This window comes from Haplochromis burtoni, unplaced genomic scaffold (genome assembly GCF_018398535.1).
Source record: "Haplochromis burtoni strain Fernald_Lab_line unplaced genomic scaffold, NCSU_Asbu1 Contig_137, whole genome shotgun sequence".
In the NCBI taxonomy this organism is placed as follows: Eukaryota; Metazoa; Chordata; class Actinopteri; order Cichliformes; family Cichlidae; genus Haplochromis; species Haplochromis burtoni.
In genome coordinates, this window is record NW_024582498.1 from 209,014 (window position 1) to 222,657 (window position 13,644).

The following is a 13,644-nucleotide window of genomic DNA, read 5'->3' on the forward strand; positions in this document are numbered from 1 at the left end:
TTCCGTGCAACTGAGGTGATATGGTTGCCCCAGGACAGGTCCTCGGTCACAGTTACCCCCAAGAATTTAAAACTGCTCACCCTCTCCACCGCCTCACTGCTTGACTTGTTACTGTGTCTGCATATGTTCTGTTGTGTAACTTGGCTTCCCCTTATTCAAACACGTTCACCATGATGCTGACCGGGCTGCCAATTTTCCAAGATGCCTCAGGACACCCCATAATTCTAAATATATATGCTTAAAATCACCTAGCAATAGCCTAAAATAAAAGTTTTGTTTTTTTTTAAAAAACATATAAACAACATGTACTGCCACTATTATTTTTTTTAATCTTATGTTATTAATATATATTTTGCTGTTAGTTTGCGAACAGCCGAAACAATGCGATAGCATGGGCATGCACTAGTTATTAAAAAAATGTAAAATAGAGAAGTTATAAAAATAGAGGGCAGCAGTTCTATAGCTTCCAACCAGACGAACACACGAAGAAGATGTAGTAAACGCCCATATGTCGTCATTACGCACAGGGTGGCTACGTGGAAAACATGGAGGAAAGGAGTATGTAGAGTAAACTTAACTGTCTGAATTACAAAACAATTTCAGACCCTTTCCTTTGTCATTCGTACTTAATAAATCAACTGGACTAAACTTCAGGTCACTTTAAAAAACAGTAGTCGCCCCTGAACGGTCGTGGGAATCGGCAGAGCCGCGGAGAGCTGAGAGAAGCGTTTATGACAGGTAAGCTGAGCGGTCAGCTGGCTGCTCTCTGTATATGCGTTATTAACCACTGGCTAAACCAAAGCACTCCTCAATGAGAAATTTATTAGCGCCTGTTTCATTCTTATGTGGGACTTTGAGTTTATATTGTTTACTGTGAAAACTGCTAAGCTGCAGGCTATTTCCTGCGCTTGAAATCAGTATGGTCAAGCTAACGTCGTGCAAGTAGATTTAAAAAAAAATATTTAAACAGTGTCATTTAAAGTAAATGTTGAAATAATATAATGAATATGAAAACGTAATTTTAGCTCTTGCTGGAGAAAGAAAAATTGTCCTTTATGGTTTAGCACTGCAAATATTGTAAATACTGTACTCCACTTCACTTATGCTGACTACACCTGTGTGTCTAAGGTGTGTCCTTAGAAAAAAAAACAAAAGCCATGTCCTGGTTCAGTGTGTGTCGTCCTGCTGTGATGCTGTGAACTTTGGCTTTCAAGGATGAGTTTGTGTTTGAGTTGGTGAGATCTGTTTTACAGTTTTTGTAATGCACGAACCTGAAGAACCAGGAGTGTATATAGACTGGCTCTCACTTGTATATAGCACTCTTGCGCTTAAGCTCTGAGAGCACTTTATACAGCACGTGTCATCACAACTTTACACACAGACACACTCACACATATTCATACAAGCACATTTTATATGTCTAAGTGCTTTTAATCAAACATTTACACTCCAGTGAATGCAACTCTGGGTTCAGTGTCTTCCCCATGCACCCTGCAGTAGCCAGGGATCGAACCTATCCAATTGAACCACAGTCATCCCTGGCACCCCTGGTGCCCTTGTTTCTTAAAGCCCAAAGCGACAAGGATGGCCTCTGTCTATTCCTATTTAGATCTGAGTGTAGGAGATGTATAAATGTAAGCAGAAGCTCATTCATTCTCACATTAACCTTAATGAACTTGCTAACTCTGTAGTTAATTTGAAGCCCAGTTGTTTATTGTTTGTGCCTCCAAAGATTAAAGCATTTTCTTTGTCCCAGGTTTTGGCATATGCCTGGTGAAAAAGCAGTGAAGAGCAGCGAGTCTGGCTGAGCACAGCCAGCAAAGATGGGAGCCAACACCAGTCAGGTCAGTGACCTGTCCGATAATCCCAGCCTCAAGGCCCTGGTGGGCACAGAGTCCATATCGGAGAATGACCCTTTCTGGAACCAGCTCATCTCCTTCACCTTCATCAGTCCCACCAGCAGGTAAAAAGGAACACTGTGTTAAGGCACACACACCAGAAATTCAATACACCTGTCAGCCATCACATTAAAACCGCAAACAGTCATTGCAGTGTTCTGCTTTGTCTCCAAGCATTTATGTTACTTTAAAAAGACCACTCACATTAACATTGTTGCAAACCAATTACACCCATCCATGGCAACTACAATCCCCGATGACATCCTACCCTACTAGCACATTAGTCCCATCAGACATATCTAGGATGTTCCATAGCCAGCCCAATAAACAATTGCCCCACCTCGCAACACAATGTGGTGTGGGGAGGTGTCCACATAACTTTTACTTGGCATCACTCTGCTCGTTTCAATTGCTTAATTAGTAATTTATTAGCTAAGTCAAATAATTGAGGCTATGACATCTAAACACCACTTTACTGTACTTTATAACTTTTATACACAATGTGATGCTTTAAATCACTCAGATGAAACCTTCACCAACAAAACAAGCAGTAAGTCAGGAAGGCAAACAGAGTGGAGGAAAAATTCATATTGACATAAGTGAATTTTCCTGGGTTGTAGCCCTTAGATGCACTGATGTTTTTAATAATGGTTTGTTCCCTCCACCACAAGGGAACAAAGCCTTCTAGTTAGAAAGTCCTTTTAAGATTTACACCCGAGATTTAAGATTAAACTGTAAACCGGAGGTTTGCAGAGATCACCTGAGCAATGATCTAACAGGGCTGCTGATCTGCTTGGCTGTGATCAGACCAGTTAACCGTTAACGTTTAGTTCCTTTGTAAACAGCACTGAGAAGGAAAGTCACCTTGTTCTCGCTTTCAGGTGGACCATGACTGGTTGACTGATGTTACATATTAATCTACTAATGTTGTGATGTTTTCCATTCATAAAATAAATATAGCTACAGTATCTACCAAGTAACAGAAACAAAAGGCACATGTAACATTTTGCATTCATATTTAGTGTTTGTCTAAAATAAGACTGAGAAATAGTGTTGTCTGTATTAAGGGAAAAAGTTGAGCCCTGTCCAAGTATACAGCAGTTTGCTGCTGTCAGTGGGGATCGGTCATGAGTAATCATCACTTCAAGTCGTCCGTTTGAACATTGAAATTTCTGGTGTTAGTTTCTTCCTGTGTGTATTTGCCCTTACACTCTAATTGCTGCTCAATAAGATAAACACAAATAGCTAAAATATCAGGTTGCTGCTATATTGAATCAAACTACTGAATGGTAATTTATAATAACTAGTGCTCTTGGAGTGCTGTGTCGGCTACAGAAGGACACACAGAGATTTCTTAACAAATTTTGTTGTATGACATTTTAAGAAACCTCATGTTCACCCTTTAATGATGAAAGTCATCTGACTTGAACCCACTGAACACTTGCAGGTTCAGAAAGTGGAACATTGTTGCTTTTTCTAATGGTTTGGTTTAGAGATGGCACGATACCACTTTTTTATTCCGTCCGATACCGATATCATAAATTTGGATATCTGCCGATACCGATATGAATCCGATATAGTGTTTTTTAATCAACAAAACTGTTTTTTAAAATATCTTGCTGCATTTTGTCATCTGAAGTTCATACTCAAGTTTAAAACAACAACTACACTAAAGCTATTCTGTTATACCTGTATGCACAAAAAAAATATTTCATAGTTCAGCAATACTGATCAATCTAATAAACTTAAACCTACACCATCCTCCCTATTCTGGTATTTTAAAGAGTACTTAGCGTAAATATTAAGCAACCTAACTAATAGGGTTCCAACTCCCAGCAACAACAAAAATAAATAAATAAAAAATAGGGAACCACCCCTCACGCTCCACCTCATGATGCTTAATCGACGTAATCAACCTTAATTTGATGCAGTGTGAAAAAAAATGCACAGAAATCAATTATTTTTCAAGAAATATTAAATAGATTCAACATCTTTCTTCAACAAAATTGCAGACTGCACAGATGGTACCTTCCCAAAGGAAAAAGTACTATAGCTTACTAGGGTAATATATTAGACTTAATAGTTACTATATACAGTAATTGACTTCTATTCATTTTACATCAAATTAAAACTTTGGGTGTCAGATAATTATTTATTAAAAGCTAGACATTTTAAATGAGAATAAGAAAGAAAAGTATGTCTTTGTGCCCCCTTTTCCCTGTTAATGCCCTATCGGCCCCCCTGGCTAAACTTTGCTAGATCCGCCCCTGCACAGTTACCAGCCGTCAGCTACGTAGAAAAAGATCCTGGTGTAGAAAGTAATATTAAATAAATTCTAACAACAGCTTATCAAGCTTAAACGTGCTGCTGTTGTTCAGCCGCTGGTTTCCTCTTTCTGGCGCAAAGTGGACCAAAAACAAAGAAGAGAGACTCGCGACAGAAAAGCCGATCAGCTGATCATTAGCAGTTTCACGATTGAAGTAGCAGCCGGAGAGCGAGAGGCAGTCGCTCGTTAAGCTTAACGCAGGAATGCTTTACAAACATTCAGAGATGGACTTACACACTTGCTTTACTTCTCTCGGGGATAACTTTGTCGGAGATGAAATGCCGGTTGCTAGCGAAGCTCCAAATGCTATCCAGACCACCGACAGGTCCCGCATGCCACAGCCCTCTATCACGTGATGCATACTGCTCCGACGTGCTAACGTTCTGAGGTGAGTTACGGCGTGTAAGTTTTGTGAGGTGCTTTCGTGATATTTAATGGATCGGATTACATTTTTTATTTTTCTCCGATATCCGATCCAGTAATTTAGGTCAGTATCGGACCGATACCGATACGTAATATCGGATCGGTCCATCTCTATTTGGTTACATATGTAGCACTTTCATGCAGCGTTTTATGCGTGTCATTCTTCTCCAATATTGCAACAGTGGGTTTGGCTGTCCCTAATGGCTCTACTTCTGTTATTTGTTCAAAGGCTTATAACCCTGTAGTTGTGTAAGGCCTTTAAACAAAAAGAAATAAATCTTTAATTATTTAAAACGCAAAAAGTCACATGGTGAGACGTGATCAAACAAGAGACCTTCAAACTGATTGTTTGTGGACACACAACTTTTTGCACAATTTCCTCTTGTTCTGAAAGTTGAATGATGGCCAGTGTCACTGTCTTTGTGCCATGATAAATACAGGGAGTGCAGAATTATTAGGCAAGTTGTATTTTTGAGGAATAATTTTATTATTGAACAACAACCATGTTCTCAATGAACCCAAAAAACTCATTAATATCAAAGCTGAATGTTTTTGGAAGTAGTTTTTAGTTTGTTTTTAGTTTTAGCTATTTTAGGGGGATATCTGTGTGTGCAGGTGACTATTACTGTGCATAATTATTAGGCAACTTAACAAAAAACAAATATATACCCATTTCAATTATTTATTTTTACCAGTGAAACCAATATAACATCTCCACATTCACAAATATACATTTCTGACATTCAAAAACAAAACAAAAACAAATCAGCGACCAATATAGCCACCTTTCTTTGCAAGGACACTCAAAAGCCTGCCATCCATGGATTCTGTCAGTGTTTTGATCTGTTCACCATCAACATTGCGTGCAGCAGCAACCACAGCCTCCCAGACACTGTTCAGAGAGGTGTACTGTTTTCCCTCCTTGTAAATCTCACATTTGATGATGGACCACAGGTTCTCAATGGGGTTCAGATCAGGTGAACAAGGAGGCCATGTCATTAGTTTTTCTTCTTTTATACCCTTTCTTGCCAGCCACGCTGTGGAGTACTTGGACGCGTGTGATGGAGCATTGTCCTGCATGAAAATCATGTTTTTCTTGAAGGATGCAGACTTCTTCCTGTACCACTGCTTGAAGAAGGTGTCTTCCAGAAACTGGCAGTAGGACTGGGAGTTGAGCTTGACTCCATCCTCAACCCGAAAAGGCCCCACAAGCTCATCTTTGATGATACCAGCCCAAACCAGTACTCCACCTCCACCTTGCTGGCGTCTGAGTCGGACTGGAGCTCTCTGCCCTTTACCAATCCAGCCACGGGCCCATCCATCTGGCCCATCAAGACTCACTCTCATTTCATCAGTCCATAAAACCTTAGAAAAACCAGTCTTGAGATATTTCTTGGCCCAGTCTTGACGTTTCAGCTTGTGTGTCTTGTTCAGTGGTGGTCGTCTTTCAGCCTTTCTTACCTTGGCCATGTCTCTGAGTATTGCACACCTTGTGCTTTTGGGCACTCCAGTGATGTTGCAGCTCTGAAATATGGCCAAACTGGTGGCAAGTGGCATCTTGGCAGCTGCACGCTTGACTTTTCTCAGTTCATGGGCAGTTATTTTGCGCCTTGGTTTTTCCACACGCTTCTTGCGACCCTGTTGACTATTTTGAATGAAACGCTTGATTGTTCGATGATCACGCTTCAGAAGCTTTGCAATTTTGAGACTGCTGCATCCCTCTGCAAGATATCTCACTATTTTTGACTTTTCTGAGCCTGTCAAGTCCTTCTTTTGACCCATTTTGCCAAAGGAAAGGACGTTGCCTAATAATTATCCACACCTGATATAGGGTGTTGATGTCATTAGACCACACCCCTTCTCTTTACAGAGATGAACATCACCTAATATGCTTAATTGGTAGTAGGCTTTCGAGCCTATAAAGCTTGGAGTAAGACAACATGCATGAAGAGGATGATGTGGACAAAATACTCATTTGCCTAATAATTCTGCACTCCCTGTAAGTACCAGTTGAAGCCAGCAGCTAGCTAAAATAGCACAGAAACAGGAAATGGTGTAAAGTAAAATTAGGTGTAGGTCAGGATAAGTGTTTGCTGTTGTCATGGTTACATTTAAGGGTAATAGTATGGGGTATTTGTTAATGTAAAAGATGGTCAAGTCTGGCACCACACTTAATCAGGTTCCCACCAACTCTAAAGCTGCTCACAGGAATGGTTGTCAATACAGCAGAAGAACAGATAGATTTCTCAAAGTATTAGGAAGATAAACCACTAATGATTTAATTACTAATAATCTGAGAAAACTCTGCCTCTTCTTCTGTTCTTCACCTGTATTGACAACTGTTTATCTGAGTGAAAGGGAAGCGCCTGCACGTTAAACTCAGCAGCTGCGCACACCAAAAAAGCCATCGTGCACACAAGAGTGTCTGCTTTGGACGTGCTGCTACAGTTTTACAGTCTCGTGGGTAGCTCTCTGCTACTTACTATACTTTCACTGTCTGAAGGCAGAGCCGAAAGGAGGATGGGGGTCCTGGGGTCCTGTGACTGGTCACTTTGATGGACTCTTCAGTTTACTGGGTTACACTGAGTGACGGAACGATGTTTTAAACTTTATTTTTCAAATTGTAAACAAATAAAGTTGTCAAATTAATCATCAACAGTCACTGTTTGCTGTGTAGCAGTGAAAATACAGACAACTGTCCCGGTAATGTTAAAGAAATATTTTAAACCAGAGAATTCTAAGGCAAGTTCTGAAGCCTCTGCACTGCTGTCCCATTAATCTGTTGTACAGTATTACATATCGTCTATGATTTAAAAACTTAAAAACAAAAATGTCATACAATGATCAGGAAAGGAATTTTGCATCAGAATCTGGCAATTGTAAGCTTGGCCAAAATACAAACATTTAAACCTGTCAACAAAAGGTTGTTCTGTCTGCAGCAAACAGGTGTAACTGCACATACGTGACTAGATGGGAGTGCTTCAAACATGGCCTGGAATTCTACAGTGTTTAAGTACAGAGGAGAAATGGCTCTTTAATATTGTTTTTGCTAGTCTCTTTATGAACTTTAGGATTTTAAACAAACAAATATATAAACTTACCAAACAAAACTTAAAATGATTTCTAGAACATTGTGACAACAGAAAGCAGATGCTCAATCATCCAGGTAAGTAAATCCCAAAAAGTTGATTCTGTTCATCTGGACGTAGCGTTTTTAGTGGGAGAAACATTTGATCAGTGCTTTGATCAGTAGTTGTTGATCAATGGTCATGAGAATTTGCATACTAATGATCAAGGAACTGACCTCCCAGGCCATTGTTCATTCAGTGGTGCTGGTTTCAGGCATTATGCAAATGTACTGTTTATAAGATTGGGGAAACCTGCAGTCAGCTGAGACTGAAGAAGTCACTTGGATGAGTGACGAAACGTTTCTCCCACTGAAAACGCTACGTCCAGATGAACAGAATCAACCTTTTGGGATACAACAGACATGACTAAAGTTAGCGGCACAGAGATAACCACAATGCATAAAAAAATTAGACACCTTGCACATAGCGGTTACAAGCATGCTGTGTAATATAGTTATAAGAGCCTTTAGATTTCCACAGCATCATAGCAACAACCTGAACTGTTTGTTAGACACTAGTTCAGACAAATGAGCTACCTACCAACAACAGCCTGTCACCTCTTACTCTCCTATCCACCCCACAGACTGTCTGTTCAAAGAACCTGAAATATTATCTGGATGAACTATTACAGTGGAGCCTGAACCCCCACTGAGTGGAGCTCTGTAGCCAGATGTGTACAACTGGTAGCAACAATAAACTCTTTTATATTTGTTCACATTTTATAAAACAATTTGATCTTTTTCTTAGAAATTATGTGTGCCTCTCGTTATGATGATTTTTTTTTTTTTTTTTAAATGATAGAAGCTATGTAAGATCGGGAAAGCGTTCTTATTTTTCATATTGTAAACAAATACAGTGTTTCTTTCGGTTCTACATCGTAACTCAGTTTAACGCAGTAACCTGAAGTGTCCATCAAAGTGACCAATTACATTAGAGCCCCGTTCTCTGTAGGTTCTGCCTCCAAACAGGTACGTTTATTCGCGCTAGGAGGATTTCTCTCCAAGCACCGAGCTACTGTGAGAATGTAAAGCTGTAGCAGTGCATGGAGGTTTTCATTGGTAGTGACCTGGATGGACAGGGTTGGAGATGAGTATAACAGAGGGACAGCGCAGGTTGAGCATTTTGTAAACAAAATCAGGGAGGGAAGTTAAGTTTTGTAGGTTTGGACATGTGCAGAGGACAGAGAGTGGACATCTTTGGCAAAGGATGCTGATTATAGAGCTGCCAGGCAGGAGGAAAAGAGGAAGATCACATGGATGTGGAGAAGGACATGCAGAGGAAGGTGTTTGGGTTAGGTCAGATGGAAGCAGGATGATCCACTCAGGTGACCCCCAATGGGAGCATCCAAAAGAACAAGAAGATGAGCGACCAGTGCCTTTAACTAAACCATGATTTATAACTGAGTCATGCTCTGTATCTTTGCATGTTGTATGTATTATTCAGACATTTGTTTAACTTTGTTCTTTTTGTCCCTGTTGACTTGCATCTTATTGTTGTGTAGTACCTTGAGTTTCCAGCAGAGGGAAGGTGACTCAAGCAGTCAGCTCCTTCTGTCCATTTTAACCTAACATGTTCTCTTCTGTTTTTTTTTGTTTTGTTTCACAGTGGAGAATCCAAGTTACTGGAAGAAGCTGTCATACCCCTGGCCAAGATCCTCAGTATGTTAGCTACTACATAAATAATTTCACATAATACGTGTTTATGGAAGAATATGTCTGAGTAGTCCCAAAGAAAACTGACTTCTCAAGAGTTTGAATTTTAATCATAACATTTAAGTTACTGAATGCTAAATTATCATATTTTGAGGTTTTTGTAGTTTATGTAAAGCTTTTAATAATAAAGTTTTGTCCCCCCCCCCCCCCCCCCCCCCCCCCAAAAGTTGAAAACAATCCGAGAACGGGGAACTTTGGCGCTCTGGTGAGAATTTTCCTGGGAAGAACCAAAGAGCTGAAAATCTCTACAGAATGCCAAGAGTGAGTATGAGAACCTCAGAGGGGAAGTACTGACTGTCAGTGATGGATTCAGTGCAGGCCACTTATTGTTTGAGAGAGAGAGAGAGAGGAACGCTGAAGTAGTTGCACTTTCCCATGAGAAAAACTGCAGAGGTATAACTATCAACATACGTATGTGGCAATAATCAGCGCTCACAGCCAAAGCTCCATTTCCACAGAGACCGACTCTGCCCAAGTCACCAAATGTTTTGGGTGGGAACTCTTCCTTCTGTGCTGAGCAGCATTAGAAGTTGGAGTTATTGCTCCTCTTCTCTTTTTCTCACGTTTCATAGCAGGTCTGTCCCACAAATCCACATTTTCTTGGTGTGACATAATTGGTGTGTGCAAATAGTTAATTGCAGAGACTGACATACACCTCAGTATTGGTCTTTAGTGGTTGTGAAACTTGGCTTGCAGTGGGTGGTTTCTTTTGTGTTTGTTTCTCAAACTTATGCAGTTTTGGGGAGTTACTAGGTACATGTAACAGAATAATTAAATGCAAAATATGTTTAGTTTATTCCTTTTAAAAAGGTTTTAAAAAGGGGATTAAGTATGTTGCTTCCTGTTAAGTTACACTTCTTTCTCAAAACCCAGAGCCTTAGGTTGGGCATAGAATCCTTCTTAAATGTGCCACATCACAGATGAAGGGAGACAAAGCAGCTAAAGTTCCTCTAGTTAATTTTCCTTTGTCAAAAAAGAGGTTTTCCCCTACTAGCAGAGCTTTCCAGATGTTGGGCAGACTGTTTTTTCCCCACTTAAGGATGTGCTCATGCTGTAAGGATTGCATTTACATATTTCTAGGGTTTGATAACGGTGTGATCTGGCTGCCTTCAGATGCCTTTGCACATTGTGTGTAGATAATTATCCAGGTAAACATGTCATTTTAATGTCAGCTGTAAATGGCATATCAGAGAAGTTATGGCCTAGTTTTGAGCATAATGCAAAATTTCTTCACCCCCAGCTTCTTTGTGGTCGTGTCACAGTGATAATACTTCAGTCAGAGCTACTTTGCATTTAAGTTTGGATTCAAACTTGAGTTTCAGCCATACATACTTTTATTGTTACACCCATAGGCTGTGCAAAGACTTGCTATTGGCTCACTCTCAGTCATCTGAGAGCCCTGATTTTTAGCTGAAAAGCTGCCACTAGTAATTTTTTGTTAAATGAAATGCAAATCCATCTTTTAACCACCCAGAAGCATGCCCATGAGATGTCTTGGTTTTGTTTTTCTCTTCCACAGCCAGCTTTTTATCTGGCAGGCCCACAATGCACTGTTCATGATTCGCTGCCTGCTCAAGGTCTTCATCAGGGAGATGAGTGAAGCTGAGCTGCACCAGCAGTTCTCCTACCAGGAGAGGGCACCAGGATCCTGCGGAGGTGAGCTCCAGTATCTTTTTCACAGGCAGGGCCACAGACTACACAAAAGAGTCAGCTTGAAAAGATTTTGCTAAAAAAAAAAAGGTGCTCTCTTAGAATCAGTAGCAATGTTGAAAATTTCTTGAGTTTTTTGCACTTGAGTGCACCTTACGCAAAACGTCACTTTATCTGTTAGGAAATCTTCAGCATTCTTTACGTTTTTGGATTCCAAGTGAGTTCTTGGAAGTGAGTAACAGAGGTTATGGCCTAGTTTTAGATGTCTCATATAATAACTGTCAAATGTACAAGACTTCCTTTCATACTTAAGAGACATTCAGAATTGGCTTAAATTGAATGAAGTTGAATTAATTGGTCTTTGCAAAATGGTTTATCCTTCCATCAGTTTCTTGCTGCTTATGTGAGTTCAGGACACACTAATATAATTAATTATGTCATTAGGAATTATCGTGCTAAACTGCTGGAAAATATGATTTAACATTAAACAGTTTTAGACTTTGTTGTTCTACCGGTTTGTCATCATTTGTTCATCTTTTTGCAATTATAATCATAAGGAAAGTATGAAATGGATTCTGTGTGATATCCTTATTAAATAGTACTGTGTTATTTCCTTTGTTTAATGAACATGAAAACACAGAGCGACCTGTGGGAACAAAGGATTGGATTAGTGGCAGATTAGTCGAGCAGAGTTGCGACAACTAACCTGATACTGTCTTATATTCAGTGTTTTTCATATATTTACTTTATCAATCCCTTGTGGAGAAACAGGAAGTGAAGACCTTCTTGAGGAGCTGCTGTCCAACCTTGTTCACCTGATCGTTGAAGTGCCGCTGCTGTAAGTCTCTCCCGTCTTTTGCGTGAGGAAAAAGGTGAATTAAACACTCTAAAAAGGTCGGGCATGTCAGAGCTATTCTGAAACGGTGAGAAAGATGCTTACAGCCTAAATGTTTGAAAACATTGCCTGAGTGATTGGACTTGTAATAGTCCGTGATCACTTGTTTCCCCCTGTTAATATGAGTAGCATGTTAGTGACTTAGGAGCTAATGAAAAGCAGTTTGTATGTGTTGTTCTGTTTGCGTGCTGCGCTTGCTTATTCTTGTCTTGAGTCACTAACCAAGAGAAGATGAAATCCATTAAGGAACACGGCATACTGACATGCTGGAACTCTGATGTTGGCAACACGGCGATCCGAAAGAGCTAAAATAAGAGAGAAAGTGTTGGTTGTTTGGGGGAAGAGAAAAAGCTTGGAATGAAAGTTTAGGAGCATTTCCAGGGAGTGGGAGTGGAGGGAACATAATGTTTGAAAAATTGTATCAGGCTTTAGTCCCGCTGGGCGGTGTGAACACAAACATCCTCTGTGTTTACTTATCAATAAGTGAATGATTTTTTTAAAAGTACACGCAATATGTTTAGAAAAGCAATCTCCTCGAGCTTTTCAAAATAAATTTGTCGAATCATGATTGACGTCTTCTTGTCACGGCATCTTCCGCTTGTTCTGTGCGTCGTTCCGGATACCTTCTCTCACCGTCTGCCTCTATTTTCTCTGCACCTCTTCACCTTTCGCTCTCTTTTTCTTCTCTTGTCTCCAAACATCAAACTGTGGCTCCTGTGTAAATGCATTCAACATTCCAACATTATTCATTGTTCCAAGCTTAAAATCGCTCTCTGTTTTTCTTCCCTTCACCACTTTGTGGCTGTTAGCCCATTTCCCCTCTACGTGCTCCTGGCTTGGATGGGAAACCCACCATTCTTTTAGTTAGCTTCCCCCAAGTCCCAAGCAGACTCCTGTGCCTTTTTTGTGGCTTTGTCTCACGAGTGCGAGAGTGGTTGTTTTTCCATTCACAGGTATCCAACTAAAACAGTAGCTGATTGGTGACAAAGTACTTTGCAAAGCTAAAAAACAGCACGGAGTAATGGAATTAATTTCAAAACAGAAATTTAAGTAGCCCATAAAACTAGCTTAAAGAGTGCAGTGTGCATGTGCAGACTTCACACAGAGCTTCTAAGTATGTACTGGATTCAAAAGACAATGTTTTGACATGACTGGGCCTTTATCATGCACAATGCACTGTTTCTATGCAAACTGTGAGAGCTGATCTGTCCGGGTGACATAGGCTCCAGCTCCCCTCGGCCCTGAATTGGATATTAGTAGTATGACAGATGTTTACTTAAATTAATTACAGAAATATTATGTAAGAGTAGGTCACGGATTGTAGGTTCTGATTTTTAAATGGCTGAACAGGAACAACCTGAGCTTCTTGTATAATATTACACTACAGTATATAAACTGTAGTATACAGGGTGGGCCATTTATATGGATACACCATAATAACATGGGAGTGGTTGGTGATATTAAAGTCCTGTTTGTGGCACATTAGTATATGTGAGGGGGCAAACTCCTCAAGATGGGTGGTGGCCATTTAAAAGTCGGCCATCTTGGATACAACTTTTGTTTTTTTCAATAGGAAGAGGGCCATGTGACATGTGCGTTCACCAGATATCAA

General features: G+C 40.1%; 1 protein-coding gene across 2 annotated transcripts in view; it reads left to right on the plus strand.

Annotated features, from left to right (window-relative positions):
* The first annotated feature begins 508 nt into the window (after positions 1–508).
* dym (dymeclin) overlaps positions 509–13,644 on the plus strand; it is a 60,351-nt gene continuing 47,215 nt past the window's right edge. The window contains exons 1-6 of one of the 2 annotated variants that reach the window (XM_005931234.3): positions 509–738; positions 1,757–1,963; positions 9,381–9,433; positions 9,655–9,748; positions 11,007–11,143; positions 11,903–11,975. In XM_005931234.3, coding sequence (XP_005931296.1) covers positions 1,824–1,963; positions 9,381–9,433; positions 9,655–9,748; positions 11,007–11,143; positions 11,903–11,975 — 497 coding nt within the window. In that variant the 5' untranslated portion in view covers positions 509–738; positions 1,757–1,823. The remainder of the gene's footprint in view (positions 739–1,756; positions 1,964–9,380; positions 9,434–9,654; positions 9,749–11,006; positions 11,144–11,902; positions 11,976–13,644) is intronic. The other variant, XM_005931235.3, reaches the window with a different exon arrangement.